Source organism: Phalacrocorax aristotelis, chromosome 2 (assembly GCF_949628215.1).
Source record: "Phalacrocorax aristotelis chromosome 2, bGulAri2.1, whole genome shotgun sequence".
Classification (NCBI taxonomy): Eukaryota; Metazoa; Chordata; class Aves; order Suliformes; family Phalacrocoracidae; genus Phalacrocorax; species Phalacrocorax aristotelis.
The window spans coordinates 116,681,531-116,699,743 of NC_134277.1; the positions used below are offsets into that span (position 1 = coordinate 116,681,531).

Genomic DNA, 18,213 nt, shown 5'->3' on the forward strand with positions numbered 1-18,213 from the left:
CCTACCTACCGTGGAACAACTTATTCGTTAATAACTAATTGCAAGTTCCTTGTAGTGTGGATAGTCAACCCTTGAAAAAAGCCCCTTTTGTACCAAAAAACTATGTACAGAGGGAAATTATTTAATAATAATTTTTAATATCCCTTTTTAATGAAAAATCCAGACACGATTAAGAAATCCCTAACAATCAGGAAATATTTTTGCCATCAGTTAGCATGAAAATATTTTTTCCCCTCTAAAAACAGAATACTTCCATCTGGTAAAAGACTGGAGGGGAAAGACAGGAATAAATTTTTTTGAGATTATTAAGACCTATAGAACACATACTTACATTGTCTTGTGAGAATTACACTCTTGGGCAGTGAACTTTTGCTACTCAAAATAAAGGAATGCTTGTTAAAGCTTTTCCCTTTTACCCCCCCCAAAAAGCATTCTGCCAAATAACAAGATGTACAGGCAAATAAATCCATGTACACCCCATATACTGCTGAAGAATAATACTTTGTAATCACTGCAAACAGCAAGTTTTACAAGGGCTAATCTGACTTGAGAAGCATTTGAGAGAAGCTATTTATCAAAGCTTTGCAACATTAGGTAAAAATTATTTTATTGCTGTCTGGGAACTCTCCTGATCAGAATGCCCTCAATCAGATAAATACATATACTTCCAGCACATTTGACTCTCAGGCCTTCAAATCCATATCCACAGATATGCACAGATACATATTCTCTGTGGTTTTAGTGCATTGTGCCAGCAGGAACTAGTATAATTTTTTAACTGGGAGTCAAGGCTGGAAATCAGTGGGATCTCTTATTTTGAAAACATTGACATGTCCTGTTATAGAGAGGTTACCTGGCACAGCAGCTGCTATGGAACCTGTAGAAGTACAGGAATGGAAAGTCCAAGGCACTGAAGAGATCACCTGAGGGACAAAGCAATATACTCAGTGGAACACAAGGGAAAAGAATTACCCACTGTTACAAGCAAGAGAACAGCAATTATATGAACATTACTAGTTTAACATTCCTTTGAGCTTTTACAGCTGGCTGGCTTTTCATTTATGATGCTTTCCACATTTCTAGCGTGTTTAATGATTTCTCTCTGACCTTGCTTCTAGCCAGTTTCTGCCTTTGGTTGAAAAAGGGGAACGGGATACGTAAGAGTATTCTTTCTTAGTATACAGAAGATCCTGCTTGAGCAACAGTTGCCAGTGGATAGACATACATCATATCCACTTCTTTTATTACAGAGCTTGTGATCGTTCCTACTAAAGCAACAGGAAACACAGACATATGTTGACTGCTTCCCACTCTGGCATTTGAACTCTGTCACACAGAGCAAGTTGAGAAGTTTAATAAAGTTCTCCCAGATCCAAGCAGAGCTCTCAAGTACTTGCATTTCCAGGAACATGGACACTGGTTGTTCTTGGTAGTAACAATTCCCAGGAGTTCTCCAGCCTTCAGGCTCTACAGATTCAGAGGGAGCTTCATCTTTCACTTTCTGAAATGCAGGACTATTTTGCTTAACATGTCTGCCTGTCCTGGTGGGGGAATGCTATATGCACAATATGCACCACCAGGCAAAAGGGGGAATTTATGTTTATTTAAATGCTTCTTCCTTTGTTTTTCTGACTGAGCAAGTGTCTAGTGAAAGCAACAGATGATCACCTTTATCCTTCTAACTATTTAAACACCAATATGATAGGAATATTAGTCACCATCAAATATTCAATTTCACCATTTTTAGCCTTTGATCTTTTGCTACTTCAAATCCTGCCACGGGTTCAAGCAAAGGGATACATCTTATGAAACGAACAAAATTAAAACTCTGCATAGCATTGAGGGCAATGCAGAGAAGGAAACACAGTTCTATATGGACTGCTGGGACAGTGCTCTGAAGAGGACATATTCACTTAGGGAATCCTTGTTCTCTACCATGCACCACCTCAAAAGCTGCTGTTTGCTGTCTGTCCCATGCTGCTTCTTTGCAAAGGGCAGCTAAGAAAGGTGTTGGTAAATATAATGCAAATTATACAGTGTTATATACCCTCCTCTCCTCTTCCAACAGGATATCATATTATTGGTCATAGTCCTGTTGAATTCCAGGGCTAAAATCCTGCAGAGGTTGGCCTCTTAAAAACAAGCGTGGAAAGGAAAGGCAATATGGAAACCTAAAAAAGGAACAACTCAATCCACTTTACCTGCTGGATGGGATGCAGAGGCCAACAGCACCACACTAAAAAAATAAAAAGAGATTAATTGTATACTACAGAATTTATGACATGGCCTGAACATTATAAATTGACAGCTTTCTGGTTTTTTTTTTTTTCATGGTGAAACTTATTCCAGTTAAGTAGAATAACTAAAGCATAAGCATCAATTAAAAAAAAAAAGTTGGTTGGGAAGGAATCTCCAGGGTTACATAATACAATCTCTCACCTGAAGTAGGACTATCACCAATATCTTATCATGTGCTCTGTGTTTGATCATGGCCTGTCTCAAAAAGCCAGGTCTCAAAAACCCCCCAGCATGGAGATTCCGTACCTTTCTGAGAAACTTCTCCCAGGGCCACCCTACCCTCCTAGCAAAGTTTTTCCTGATGTCCCATCTTTAAACCACCAAAGCTGCAATTTACGGCTGTTGTTCCATGTTATACTACCTGCCACTCCTTAAAAGAGTTTAGCTCTGTCATCTTTACAACTCCCTTCCAAGAAGGTGTAAGCAGTTGTTAGGCTGGTCTCCAATTTGCCGGTCTCAACAAGACTAGCTCCTTCAAACTCTCCTTGCAGTAGGCCATGTGCTCTAAGTCCCTAGCAATGTCAGTACCCTCTGCTACATCCTCAGTTTCTCAGCATCTTTCTTGAACTGTGAGGCCCAATACTGAATAGAGTATTCCAGCTGCAGCCTCAGCAATGCTCATAATAACTTCTCTCAATCTGACAGCCACGCTCCTTCTACTGTAGCCCAGTACATTGTTTGCCTTAATTTGCCATGAGCATTCACAACTGCCTCACAGAGATCTCAGCATTCACTGTTCCCCGCAAGTTCTTTTCAACAGACCTGCTGTTCAGCCAGCTGGTGACACCACCAAGACAGAATCTGTAGAGAACTGTACTTGTGTCTAGACTTGAGTGTCTCTCTGTCCAAGGATTAATTTCAGCTGTGTGTGGACTGATGTCCGCTTGATAGGGATATGCATATATTGCATACAACAGTCAAATATAGAGTCTTAAGCGTGTGATTGTGCATGCACTGCACATTCATGCCCAAAATGTCAGTTAGAGAAAGGACAAATGCTGCAATTTAACAAGTTGAAACAAAACACATGAAAATAAAACCAAGTACTGGCCCAAATGAAGCACAGTTTTCAGAAAGATACAACTGAACAAGAAAATCAGCTGTGACCAGTTCTTTACCTGGAGTATCACTTAAGATTTCTGAGGTCCTACAAAGATTTCATCCTCTGAGTTTGCGGTATAGACTGTGCAGAGCCTTTTTTAGTGCTACTGATTCTTCTGGTAAATTTCTGATTTTGTCCCACTTTTTTTCATTCTATGTTGTTTCCAAGGTTAGAAAGCTACAGAAACATATTCTGGGGCATTGCAAGATGGGAGAAGCATGCATGTCTCTAAAGCAGAGCTACAGCTTCCTCCAATTACCTACAACATATGTCCATGACAAAGACAAAGGACAAGAGGGAAAAGGACAAAAGAGTATCTGGAGATGTTGCTTCTTGATAAGCAGCAAGCACTGCTTTACAAAGGTAAAAAGACATTCATTAATGTTATGAATGCTAAAGCTAGGCAATTTTCCATGGCTAATTACCCGTGATTCTTACAGTTCGCTAGGCCCAGTAATGGCAGTAAAGTGCCAACCCAGCCTGCAGTGGAATGGAAGCCTGCACAATGAAAAGTTAAGGCAGAGAAAGAGCTGGAAGTGGTTCCCAGCACACAAGGTTATGGATAGAAAACTGAACTCGCTGTGAGTGAGTTACCTCCAGTACCTGCAGCAGTACCATATCATCAGTGTGGTGCTTATACGAGGCCAACTCCCTTTCCCAGTATTAACGCAGCTACCGTTTCCAAGCCTGCCCACTCTCAGCTGACCCCAGTTCTCTACATGACCAGGCTACTGCACTTGGTGGCCTGCCCTCGGCATGCTTTGGTGAATCCCAGCGCCATTCACAGAGACACCAGTAGCAAAAGGAACTGCAAAGAGTATGGAAATCCCATGACCAAGGAAGCCTCGGGGGGAAGCTTGTCACCGAAATCAGTCGTGGAAGATGACAGGCTGAAGGAGGAAATTGTTTATGAGTGACAGGCAGGCAGGTATTTTGGGCTAAATGTTTTATTCAAGGGCTTTGAAAGCCATCAGCTGGTACAGTATGTTCACATTATCAATATTTATATGTTTTAAAAAGATGTGGTCGTCACAAAGATATTAAATAAGGCAAAGCAGATAGCTTACAATAGGCAATTCCCCCTGCCCCTCCCCTCCACACATGCACTCTCCCTGCATGGGATGTCAAGAGGAATTCACAGTAAAGAGGCCCAATTCCTCAGTTTCCTGGTGAAGAGTGAAGAGGAAGCGCAGGCCTATTGCTTTTGACTGAATAACAGAGAAAACAGGAGACTGGCTGGGCAAGTGAAATGTAATCAACAGTGATGGGAATGATGACTAAGCCATGTTTCTCCACTTTCGCTTTTTGCATTACTAAATTTTAAACAAAAAGTCAGCGAGACTGGGAAATGCTCAGAGAGAAACTTCCTTCTGCAACCAAGAGGAATTGATAACCCTAGCAGACATCCCAGGCCTCGATCCAAAGAAAACATAAGAGGAAAACGAAATGTTCTTTGTGAAGTGTGGGGCAGGTTAAGGCAAATGGGTTAGATGGCATTAAAGCTGTGCTGTAACTCTGCTCTGAACAGAACATCAGTAGCAAAGACACCATGATGTAGTAAAACCAGATTAGGGATTCAGAGGTTTCCAGCAGGATAGCCTGGACGTCAGGCTTCAGCAAAAACAAAATCCCTGTGCCAGATTTCTCTGCTCCTCTCTTTTCCCCTGTACACAGTACTGAGGGCTGGGTCACCCATGGTTTTCTTTCCGGCTAAAAAGAGGTTTTGTCAGCAAGAACAGCAATTTATGTCTGCAAATCTGCACTTCCCTATTGCAGAAAAACCTACTGCAGCTTTTTTAATTCACAAAAGTGACAGATTAGCAGCTCTTCCAGAAGCCCGATGTAGTTTAGCTGCTTAGAGCCTTCACCTCGCACCTTTGTCAGTGCCATTTATTCACCATTTGAAACTCTCCCACTGTAAGACTTTGTTTTCTCCTCACCAGTGACTGCTAGGCTACCTGGCATGCCTTTGTGAACAAGTATCAGATGGTGACAGATCCTGGGAGGTACTGAAACTTACTTTCAGGTTCTCCACAAGAAGTAACATATCTCTACCTGCCTCAGCATAGGAGAAAACCCAAGATGAGCCATGACCCACTTCTAAGACACATTATGTATCCCTCAGCATGCCAGGCGGACATTACTACCCCACCCCCAGCCCACGCTACCTGTTGCCAGCTAGCTGGGGTGGGAGAAATCTGGCTCCCTCCTTGATAAAAAGCGGGGGACTGGCAAGATAAAAAAGAAAATGCAAGATTTCTGGAAAAAACACTGGGAAGTAGAACACTAACGCAGAAGTCAGAGTGCAGGGAAATACAATACTACAGTAAAAGAAGGTGGTAGGAACAAGACTGGAGGATTAGAGGGAGGTTCTTGGAAGTACATTTCCCCTCTTCTCTTCCTTCCCCTCCCTGCCCCATATGCTTAAACACAAGGGAGATGGATGAACAGGGTTGGGTTGGGCACTGAGAAGCAAGATCACCCCTCCCTTCTCTGCATAGCACAGCTCTGCTTTCCCTCCTACACTTGTTCCTGATCTGGCTCCTTTTTTAAAAGCTGAATAATCATGCTGTAAGTGATGAAGTGAGAAGAACGCCACACTTTCAACATCAGCAAATATTTCTTCAGGTCTGTTTGGTTCTGGAAAGTTCCAGTTCATGTACATTTGCTTAAGACATTCTCCCCTCCCAAACTGTTCCAGATTTTAAAATAAGAAACAGTGCATGGCATGTAGGGACAGCATATGTTAGGAGACACTGCTGATTTCAGTTGCACCTCTGAAAGTGTCCAACAGAGCCAATACAGTTAATGTTTCTTTTTAATCTAAATATATATTTTTTTTTAATCTAACATATTGGTACATTCTAGCATCCAGTAGCTTGGGGCAGAACTTTTAATCTGCTTTATCCGGGCAGTCTCTACACTCTGAGTACAGTTGTGCTTTTGTACTGAACAGAAACGCTTTGAACAGACTCTACTGTAACAAACCTATATATTTTCCTATATATTAGGAAAAATTTCTTCACCAAAAGGATTATCAAGCATTGGAGCAGGCTTCCCAGGGTAGTGGTTGAGTCACCACCCCTTGAGGTATTTAAAAGACGTGTGGATGTGGTGCTCAGGGACATGGTTCAGTGGTGGACTTGGCAGTGCTGGGTTTACGGTTGGACTCAATGATCTTAAGGGTCTTTTCCAACCTAAATGATTCTATCATTCTAAACACTATCTGGCTGTGCCCATACAGCTGTTTTCTTTTCCCTGGACAGCTGGCATATCAGCTGTCTGATCTAGGTTAGAAATAAGGAGCTATAAAGGCCTATTGATAATAGTGCTAAGAGGATAAAGTTGCACTGATACCATACTACCAAGTTCCTTCATAAATCATGGATTCACAGAATCATGCTCATGCAGACAAGACCACCAGTACACATTAGACTGTCCTGTTCTGGAGGTGGAACTGGGACCCTGTCATGGCCAAAACAGTCCTCGAGAAGCCCTGAGAAAAGGAAGTAGCATATACCTTAATGCCTGCTAAATCACAAAATTTAGTGCACCTTCTGACAGAGATAAGCACACGTTTACAGTAATTCTGCAGAACTGCCTGTGAGGAGTTAGCTCTCATTCAGAGAACGTTCAGAGTAAAATGCCCTTGGTTCAGTGGGATTTAAAAATACTTTTGACTGTTTTCTGCAGAAATTAAGCTTGTGCAATAAAGCTGGGAGTACACATACATAGCTCTACATAGCTCTCAAACACGCTGACCAACCTCATCCAGATTTGGGAAGTGGCAGTCATCTCCAAGATAACATGCGCAGAGGTCTCACAGAGAGACAAACCCTCCCAGTGCCTTCTGCAGCAGAAAGATTTCAGCCCCGTTAGACACTGGAGGACCTTCACAGCAGTGGCATGCCATGGAGGTCACAAACAAAGACAGAGCTTCCACTAAATTTCACACCCTTTCAAACATGATCTGCTATTATGACAAAATAAAACTCTAAAAGAAATCAGATGTCACTTATCCCATTGCCCATGGTACTGTTTGTTTTCCCTAGACACAATAAAGTCCAAATGCTATGGACTATGAACTTCTCTAACACACAGAAATATATACATACATACATATACAGATACATAGACAGATAGATAGCCACAGTCCCAAGCCAAACAAATAAGCATCCAGTCTTCTACCTCCTCTAAGCCACCCGCTTTCCAGCATTGCTTTGCACCATCATCTCGCAAGCTAGAGTGACCTTTAAGCCCCTCAATGGTGAAAATCTTTGCAAGCTTTGATAACACATTTTTGCTTTTAAGCAGATGCTAAAAAAAGCCATCTTCCAATTTGCACAATTCCATTGTTGGTGTTTTGGCTTTTTTTTTTTTAAAAAAAGAAGAGTTTTAAAATACATACCACTGCACCTCATAGTTCCTTAGTGAGAATTTTCTCCCTTTCAAAGCCTCTAAATCAACAATCATACTTTCCATGTAATATGGAACTCCTGCTCTCTGCTGGACACAACTTCACAGACTTCAGAGGATACCATCCTCTAACACAGCAGGTGACCCAGCCCTGACTTTTCAATCAAAGCTACAAAATTAAGACCTTCAGCCAAAATCTGAATTTAAAGGTTCAGGCCCAGATGTAGTTTTCAACTAAAATGGCAACTGAGAGCCATAGTCAGGCAGGTACCAAATGAAAAATAAATTGATTTTACTGCTTGTTTCATGATTCTCCCTTCAACACAAATAGCTACAGCTCATGCAAGACTTCATGGGTTATTTCTGCACAGAGCAGCATATTTGCACGTTCCATGACTAAATCTTCAAAACATTTTCAGTAAACCAACTACCTTCCCTGAGTAAAATTGATTTGCTTTGCACTTCACAACAGATGGAAGACAACAACTGACTTAAACAAGAGCCTACTTCAAGCAGACTGATATTCAGATATTGTCAACACATGGTATCCTGGTGAGTAGACACTGGAACCACACAAACACAAAATCAAAGGCCTGCATTACTTAATTATGGAAATAGGAGATTTGATTGAAGTAAGATAGAAAAAGATACATAGTATTATCATCTTGATGATGCTGACAAGAAAAATGGGAATTGAAGTGAAGTAACTGTCCTACACTGGTGCCCATGATTTGTTCCTATCAAGGATCTTTAATGTAGTCAGACAAAAGCACACATCCATCTAATCAAATGGACAAGCACAACTTCACTTTTGTTATGCTTATTCCTAACTTCTGCTCTCTCTTTCAGCCCTTTTGACCGTCCTTTCTTAGAACTTCATAGTGTTCCTGTACAACTTTAGCTACCATCCCAAGAAAAGAGGTCAACCTATACAAGATGCGATTATGCATGGAGGAGAATCTAGTAAAGTCTCTATATGCCTTACTTCAAATAAAGCCTCACAAAAATCTAGTGGAAGCCATGCACACTAAATGTTCTGGCTTATATGGTTCTTTGAGGAAAGGACTGACTTTATTTTTAAACAAAAAAAACCCGCAGGGGAGTCTGGTCAGTGACTCAGGCTGTTTCACTAACTACAAAATAACAAGCCACTTTTATATCTCAAAATCAGAAAAACAACTGAAAGTCTGAATTACTCAACCCCACTAACAGCACTCTGAACAATCAGTTACTGCTCATGTTCTTTGCACATCGTACTTTTGTAACCACTACCTCCCCTTCTGGCAATTTTGTACAAGTTTTATTTTCTGAAGTGGGGTATTGCCAAGGAGTTGCTCTGTAAATATTATTTCTGGAAATGATAGATCACTTGTGCACACGGTGATTAAAAAATTCATAATTAACACCTCGTTACCTCCCCAGGTGCATATTGGCATGTCCACCCACAACCAGAGCCAAAAAAATTCAGCTGCTAAGTCACTCAGCTTAGCACTGTTCTTTCAGTGAATGTCCTGCTAAATAAATACATTTAAGTAGTGGTAGCTATGAGTTTGCTAAACAAGCCACGGTTGAAAATGAAAATATATAACACATAAAACTAGCTATGGTGTATCAAAGGCTTATTCATTTTACCTGAATACATAGTTGATGTACTGTTGGTCCAGATCACTGGGAGAGGAGGGGAAGGAAAAAAAGTGTTCTTTTAGTAATGCAGTTCATTCGGTATAAGAGATCAGTATATTAATTAGTATTATCACACTGTAAAAGTACATAATATTAATATTATATATGATATGAAACAATGTCATAATTAGGCAATGCTAACATTATAATTATATACATTATAATAATATATTAATATCATAGTATTATCAATATATTAATCAGTGTATTAATTTACACATCATTTGCACATTATTTCTCTTGCTACTATGTCAGTGGGAGTCTCACTTAAAGTGAAGATAAAGTGAGAGTGACTAAAATTTAGAGCCTTTAAACAAAGATGGAAGATGGTTTTGAATTAAATGAGCTTATCCATACCTATACACACCCGTATTATGTACATATACATAATATGCAGTGGCAGCATACCCATCTCCATCCATAGAGACAACCGCAGATTATAGACACTGTGAACATGTAATGCCACCTGCTTTCACAACAACTATTGTCTGGCTGAAGTTCTAACATGCACATGGGATTAGTGCTAGGTTTCAAGGATTTTAAGGCACTCAGCCATTCCAGTCCTGCGGCAAGTCACCAGCTGCTAAACACTTTCAAGACTGTGTCGCAAAGGGAGATACGGACAGATTCAAACCTTGCAGCTTTCAAGGCTAACACAAACTAACATTTCCTCTTGATGACTGTGCCAATAACTAGGGGTTCTTTTTCCAGGACTGAGTCATCATTCTTTGATAATACACTGTTTAAAACTAATACAGTGTTCAAGTTAGCAGTATAACTACCAATAACCACATGCTACTGTTATCAACAATAAGTAAGACTCCTCTTGCAAGAGAAGTTGTTAATGATTAACCAAGAGTGGCCCAGCTCATGCTGTTAAGGCAGAGATCCCTACAGTTTACCTGACTACTACACAGATGCGTCTCTAACACTCATTGATAGCAATCTCTTTCTTTTTAAAAGAATATGAAAACACATTACCTTAAAGAGCTAGGTTTCCATAACTTGCGAAATACTTTGTAAGCCCCTGTAATAGAAATGACACATGTAATTGTCATAACATGCAAGCATTCTGACAAACAAGGGCTTGTTTGGCCGTGGTACCAGCACACGTGGAACCCCTCTGAATTAGTTTGGCAACACAGCACAAAGGATGCCTAGACCATGAGTAAAATGAACCTATCGCTTCAAATTAATAGTTTTCAAAGTGTCATCGTCTCAGAGTACTGTTATGCTATGTGTCTCTGCTAGCTCTTAAGAAGAGATAACTCCTAGCTCATGGCAACTACAAAGGCCTGTGTGTGCGTACATGTGTGTGTAAATACATACAGAAAAGTGTCGGAGAATGGGTCCTTCAGCCCACCCCATTTTTTGTGTACCTTCTATGATGTGTTCATCTATGTAGACCCCTACAGCTGTTGGCTCTCAGCCATCCTTCCCGTTTAAGAGTTCTCACAGCTCTAGGATCTCCAGTTTCTTTACATTCTTGACATCTCCACCTCTTCATTAGCTCCCATTTCTATTCTGGGAAAGGCTTCAAGCACTCAAGGAAGGAACAATGCAGCTTCAGGCTCTATTTTTTCAGACCTTTTCTTTAAGGCTTTGCGGGGTTTTTTTGGTTTGCAAAGAAAACCAGAACATGAAAAGCAAATCCAGCAGAACACTATGTAATAGATGTCCTCAATTCTGCCCCCATTAGCCAAACTGAAGGGTAGGACACACATCCTTTCTCTGATGCTCTGTCTCGATTAACTGTGTGGTAAGATAGTACATCGGTTTGCCCCTTCTTGTAGCGTCTTTATTCTGTGTTAGTTGATAGGAAATCTAATTACACAAAAAAACCCCAACAGTCATATCGACAACTTTCAAAAACAAGAGAAATGGAAAGAAGCTATATTTTGAGCATAAACATTATGTTGGCACTTCCTACACATTTCAAGCACACACAAGAGGACTCCTGAAGACACTCGAAGCAGCTTTCCACCTCCGTGGCCTAGGAGTACTTTACAAATGAGACCTCTTGGCTTTGAGAAAGCAGTAAAATCACCCCCTACAGCAAAAAAAGTATTTGAAGTGAAAAATCCTTAGCTTTTTGTTTTATCTAAATGAGCAGATGTTTACCATATAACATTTCCTAAAGGAAAAAAAAAAGTAATTATTTCTTATTTGTATGTTAACAACATTTTCCAGTGGCATCGCTAGACCTCCCTAGACACAAATACATATAAACACATAACCTCTGCCCTGAATATTTTACAGTATGAATAGACAAAATAAAGAAGGAATCATCCCTAATTTGCAGACAAGACTTAATGTATGAATGAATCACTCGCTAAGTCTCTAGGACAGCTAAGTACCAAATACAAGTCCCTTATTATCCAGCCTAATGCTCCAAAAGACACAAATCTCCTATGCAAAAATTACTATTCCAGTTTTCTTCAGATTTGCTAGATCTGACTGTTTCTAGCTTTTCAGGGAAGAATTGTGATTTATCCAAATCAATGTTTAGTCTGAAAAAGACAAAAGAAAACCTGACAGATTATGCAACTCATTGTTACCATTTTTAAAAAATGCATATGACTGCATAAAACCCCCGACATTTCAACATCCTTCCTCTGGGAGCATATTCCATGATATTTTAGAATATTTTTGTCAGTTTTTAAATAAAATCAGTGTGTGCAATAAAGCTCCAGCTACAAGTTATTGCTTGGTTTTCTTCATGTTTCTTCTCCCCTCAGAAAGAAATGTCTTTTAGTAGGCAACCATCAAAAACTCCCAGAAAAGCTTAGTGCTGATTAAAATTATATGCACATTTTCTCATGCACTGTTAGCTGACTGCAATATCTAGTTTATTCTGTTGTTGTTTTCAACATAAATCTATAAAAGGAATGCACTTTCTTGTCTTTACTGAGGGGCTTCTTTCTTTCCAAGTGTTTCTTACATCAAGAACCTTAAATATCAGTAACTTCATAATAAAGCTGATTTGCTTCTCCAACATATTTACTCTTCCTAATTCTTTTTCCAAAAGAAAATGACTTACCAACACAGATCAAGTGAATTAGAGCCCATAAATAACCGTTTGGATCAAACTGCAATAAAGAACATCTACATAAATAAATGCACGTTCATGTAAACAGACATATCACTATTTCCCTGCAGTTAGCTTCACGAAGCATGTACAGCCAGTGGGAGCTATGCTACAAAGAACGAGAAGATGACTAAAGAAGACTAGGAAGGCTAAAGTTTTTTTTCTGTCCCGCTTAGAGAGCTGCCATGTGCCAGCTACCCAGGCTCTCAGCTACTCTTGGCAAGGATAGCTCTATTTCTTTCAGATATGTACACCATTTTAAACCATCTGAGAATATGGATCCCAGTCTGTTTAGTCTTGTATTGGCAGTCAGGGCAGGGCAAGAGGATGAGAGAAACGTCACTAAGGTTTTTGTCTGGTCTCCTTTCCCCTCTTGGCCCCTGCTGCAGCTAAGCAGTCTCTCTCCCAAGACTCTCACTAACCACAGAGTACCCAAAAGAATGCTTTAAACAGACGTCTGCCTCTGAGCAGGCAGATGTTCAGGCTCTCTTCACAATCAGTGGGGAAAAATAAATATTTTTGAGAGGAATTCACCTGGCATATTTTAGATGTCTTCTTTCAGGGGAGATGAATTATACACCAGAAGTTCCTGCTCTGCACCATGGACTATGAAGAAAGCTAGCACAGGTGCAACACTTCTGATGGCTTACATTTGATCGGATGCATCCAGACAAGTTCCCAGATTCATCCCACCTGACTTCAGATATTAACTGAAGTATCTAAAACAAGGAAACAGCCTTCCTAAGTCTCCAGAAGAGAAAAAGCACCTCCAAGGAATATATCTTTGCTAGACTGAGCTACTCTCTGGAAGTACTTCCTTTCTTTCTCCATTAGTTACAGGAAGTGTGTAGAGTGATTACAAAGCTAATTTAGGAACATCCTGCAGGTACAAGCAATTAATTCAAACCTAAGTGATTTGCTCTAAGTCCTCTATGAAGTTACAACTATGGTTTCCCCAGCCACCACCTTCACCACAGCTGCGTGCTGAACTGCTCAGGGGTTTTACCATGATGCAAACACATTAAACCCAGCAAGACTACAACACAGCACTAGGCAACATTTACAATTCCTTTGCAGGAATCCCACCCTAGCTTACAAGTAAAAGCTGCATCCTGCATATGCTAACAAGATGTCAAACATCAAGGTCTAACCAGAGCTGCTTTACAAAGCAGAGCTTACCTACCTGTGTGTCACATAAAGGAAGGCACACTGCTGCTACCAAGAGGAACAGCACACTGTGGAGAAGAGAAAAAAACCAAACAGGACTGAAAGCTCGTAACCTGGATTTGTACTCTCAGCGAACTATAGCCAATTCCACTCAATTTTACACTGACATTTCATTTGTTTATTTTGTATTTAAAAAGTAATTTCTGCCACCAAAAATAAATTTTACATCATGCGTTCTTCATAACTCACACACAACAAAGTCGTATGGGAAGAGTAGCACAAAACATCTCAGCAGTGATGAAAATAAGTTTTTTGTGGGGAATACTATTCTTTACTTGCCATCTGGCTTCTCTAGACTGCTTCAGAAAGCCAGAATCAACCAATTTCTGGCTGTGAATGGCTATCAAAAAGTTCTTTCACTAAGGTGAATTGCCTATTACAACAATTCCAGCAGAGGTGACTCCATTAAAAGTTATGTGCAACTCCAGAACACAGAGCGAAGTAGGAGTGAGAGTATTACGCTAGAAATGGCATAAGGACGGCATGAATCCTCCCCTAGTCCCCTGGCATGGACTAAATAAATTCTTAACCTGTGGCTGAGTCAGGATTTCTACAGGCCACACTGATGTGGAATTTCTGTGGACTGTCACTATAAATAACAACAAACATTTGTTTTTGGAGCTTATTTTCCTGCTCCCTAGGGGCACAGAAGACAGAATAAAGATGATAAAAGACCTGGTATTCTTGACAATAATCCAGTGGTGAAAACAAGGCCACAGTAAGTCAGATAATGGACACAACAGGAAGAAATTAGGAAGATGGTGCCTCTATGTACACTAAATAATAACCCAACATTATCTATTCTAAGCACAGCTAAAAGATTATAGAATGTAGAGGACAGCAAATACGTGTTCTTCAAGGGCATGGGGGGAAAGAATGAAACTTTTAATACATGACTGGCCGACTTCTGTTTGACCCTTTCTATCTCCTTTTTGAAGCCTAAACAAGTAGGGCCAACAAGGGTTGGTAGGTTGTAGAGCTTAATATGAATTTTTCTAGCAGAACTGGATATCACTGACCTTTTCTTTCTTAGGAAAAGCATTTTTAGCTATTTTCTATCACATTAATTATCTTTCTCTTACTGTTTAGGATATCCACTGGAACTTCAAACCTGATTTATTTCTCCTTTCCAAAAGCATACTTAAAAGCACTGCTTTGTTATTCAGGAAGACTGGCCTTCTGGCTTTTTTTATTTTTGTAAGGAGAAAAAAATGTATCTATTTAAGCAATTGTTAAAGAAATACATTTTAAAAATATTTAATTATTCCTATGTTGCAATTTAGGCTCACTGCCCACAGGAATGTGCCTTACATTCTTCATTGTTTTGGTGTGCCATTATCTGAAGCAAATACAGAAGCTGGAGCCAAAACAAGTCTGAATCTGAATCTGAGCAGTTTTAAAAGCTTACCTACAGACTTTCAGATGAGAGGTCTGCTGTAAAAAAGAAAGTATGATTAAAAAAATTAAAATTTAAAACTAAAAATTGTGAAATAGTGCCTTCTCCTTTCAAAAACAGGAAAGTGATGACAGCTGATCTTACTGAATCAAACACATTAAAAATCCAGTGAGCAACATTCAACATTACGTTTGAGCACTGCTTAGCAAATTTAATTTGAAAAAAAGAACCAGGACTACAGAGGAGCCTACTTCAACTTGATTTATATTTTCAGATTACTTAACAGCAGGTAAACCTAAAACCAGACATGAACTTTATACCTGGTCCTCAAACTTAACTTGAACCGTGCCAAAACTATGTACTGTATGTACTCAAATATTGAGTATTCTTAATTAATTAGGTACTAACCCAGCCAAATCAGTGTTGGTCTAAACTCATGAGTTTCCCAATCCTTTGTTCCAAAATTATTCTCCAGAAGCTTCCAAGCAAGACCTGTGTTTGCATTATCCCTGTCTGTAGTGCTTTTGTTTTGCAAGATGGGAGACATAAACGCGTGAGCTACAAGGAAAATATGAAATACTTCGACAGGGACACAAATCAGAGGAAAATGCCACAGGGACATGGTACACACTGGTATGCCCTTTAAGCATAACCTTAGTGACCTCTTCAGTATGTTAGGAGTAGTAAACATGGGCCATTTATGTGTCTTCTATACACACAACAGAAGTAATGAATGGAAGATCCCTTCCACAGGGAGCCAGGGGCCACTGTAGAAACGACTTTGTGATGAATGATTTACCAGTGTTACCTCACACAGCAGCTCTCTGGGACATTACAAAAGCATTTTGTAGCCTAAGAAGAAGTATTCCCGATGCAGTTTGTGAGAAACAAACCCAGCTCTTACTAAAGGGAGCAGGGATTACTCTCCTGACTTAATAGGTCTTGGGACAGATTCTCAAGCATTCAAAACAAATCCAAAAATGCACTGTTTTTCCTGCATTTCATGTGGAGATGTAATATATCTGCAATCATATAACACATCAAATACTACATATATGATACTGGACTGGAGGACCCAGTCCTCCTCCATCTCAGCTCAATGAGGTTCTTATGTGGGGCATGAGAGAGGGGCAATATTAATTTTCAAAAGGAAAAAACAAGCAGGACCAAGCCAGTCTTAAAAACATGGATCAAACTGTCGATACACATTTGCAGTGTTTCATCAACTAAAGGGGAAAAGAAAATATCAATATAGGTACTTGTCAACAGCAAAGCTCTCTCTGGATCTCATTAATGACTAGCTATCACAGCAAGACTAGAAAAGCACATGGCACTAATGCCCGTATTAAAAGAAATTAGGTGTCTTGTTATAGGACAATTATATCACAGGAGGTACCTTGAATGTATCAATTAATAGATCAATTACCTCTTTCTGCACAAACTTCTGGAACCCACAGGTTATAACTTCTGCCGCATTGTGCACAGTGAGAAACACTGGGATTGGCTGCCATTAAGAGAGAACAAAAACGCCCAAATCAAACCAGAACAGTCACACACATAGGAAGGGGCACTCTTCTTAGGGACAGCTGTCCCACGTGTTTGTGGGTTTGGGTTTTGTTTTGTTTTTTAAGCTGTAAACCCACACCACATCTCCTAAAAGCGACTTAGACCCATTTCACTCACTATTACACAGCACAGGCATCTTTAAATGCATACCCTGTTTGCCTCTTCTCCCACTTTCGAGTGCTCAGTTGGTTTGTCTGCACACAGCTACCTCAGTGAGATTTGCTCCAGGTTTCTGCCTCTAGTTTTGTCTCTCTGTTCAGATACCTGGAGCCTCTACCGTAGAGAGTTCTCATTAGTTTCCCCATCTCTGCCTCATGCTACTAAGAATACAGAGTGACTCCTAGCAACAGAATTATGGGCAAGATGATTTTAGGTGATTGCTTTCAGTTGCTGCTAGGAAGAACTGCCCAAAATTAGGGTTCATACACAAGTGATGTTGAAATTATACCCACTGTGGTGTCTGGACACCATCCCAAAATGAAATCATTAAGAAGCAAAACCCAATGATAACAATAATGAATCAAACACCCATTGCCCCAGGCAAACCCAACCAGAATTAGTGGTTCATAATACTTCCTCCAAATCAGATCCACGGCCTCTCAGGCAGCTGAAACAGAAGCAATTCTCTGCTCCAATTAAGATAATCTAGAGACTAAGGCAGTTTTAGGAAGCAGTATTTCCCCACCTGTGTATAGTATTTAAATCACGCGAGTAGAGAATGAGTTAATCTCTCAGTGATGTTCATGCCTTTTAAGTATCAGGTGATATAAGCAGCAAATATCTCTTAAATTTTACTTTGTATTCAGAAATCTGTATTTTATGGATTTTTCTTTTCACTCCCATAAAGCTGGATATGCATCACTAATTAAATGTTTTAAGTCATAATGACAGCTTGGGTGGATCCATAAACACAACAGTTACACCAAGATAACTTTTAACACCTCTAAATTAGCAAGGAATGCAAATCACACAAACACAACTGGCATGAAGTTGCTAGCCCCAGCTTCACCGATTCTGAAAACCAATTCTCAACTCTGTTGCTGGACAACTGAGAACACACAACCAAACGTATCTAACAAAAGCATCCTGAGCCTGACACAATAATAGGAAATACAAGAAATAACCATACACCAGGAAAGTTGACAGCAGAATTTACATTCTTCCTTTTGCGTAGCCAATTTATTGGGTTTTTCTTTTCTCCCCCCTGTCTTTGGCTCTTCCAAATGTGTTTTAGGGCCAACAATGGCTCCAGTTTGCCTAGCCCAGTTAACCTTCTCCATATGTCTATTGTCTTTGATGTGAGCATTTCTTAAATCTGTGAGTGGGCTTAATGCTTACGAAAATAAAGGTTTACTGGTTGGGCAGACAGGGTGAGTAGACTCTGTACAAACCTCCCCTTGCAGCTCTGCATACTTTTGTCAATGCATCACAGTCCAG

General features: G+C 40.0%; 1 protein-coding gene across 4 annotated transcripts in view; it reads right to left on the reverse strand.

The window, feature by feature from the left end:
- Positions 1–18,213, reverse strand: part of SLC35D4 (solute carrier family 35 member D4) — a 57,736-nt gene that overhangs the window by 29,053 nt on the left and 10,470 nt on the right. For 3 of the 4 annotated variants that reach the window (XM_075084841.1, XM_075084838.1, XM_075084840.1), the window contains exons 5-12: positions 16,637–16,714; positions 15,223–15,248; positions 13,771–13,822; positions 12,540–12,588; positions 10,481–10,526; positions 9,449–9,484; positions 2,202–2,236; positions 854–923 (exon numbers count right to left, since the gene is read on the reverse strand). In XM_075084841.1, coding sequence (XP_074940942.1) covers positions 854–923; positions 2,202–2,236; positions 9,449–9,484; positions 10,481–10,526; positions 12,540–12,588; positions 13,771–13,822; positions 15,223–15,248; positions 16,637–16,714 — 392 coding nt within the window. The remainder of the gene's footprint in view (positions 1–853; positions 924–2,201; positions 2,237–9,448; positions 9,485–10,480; positions 10,527–12,539; positions 12,589–13,770; positions 13,823–15,222; positions 15,249–16,636; positions 16,715–18,213) is intronic. The other variant, XM_075084839.1, reaches the window with a different exon arrangement.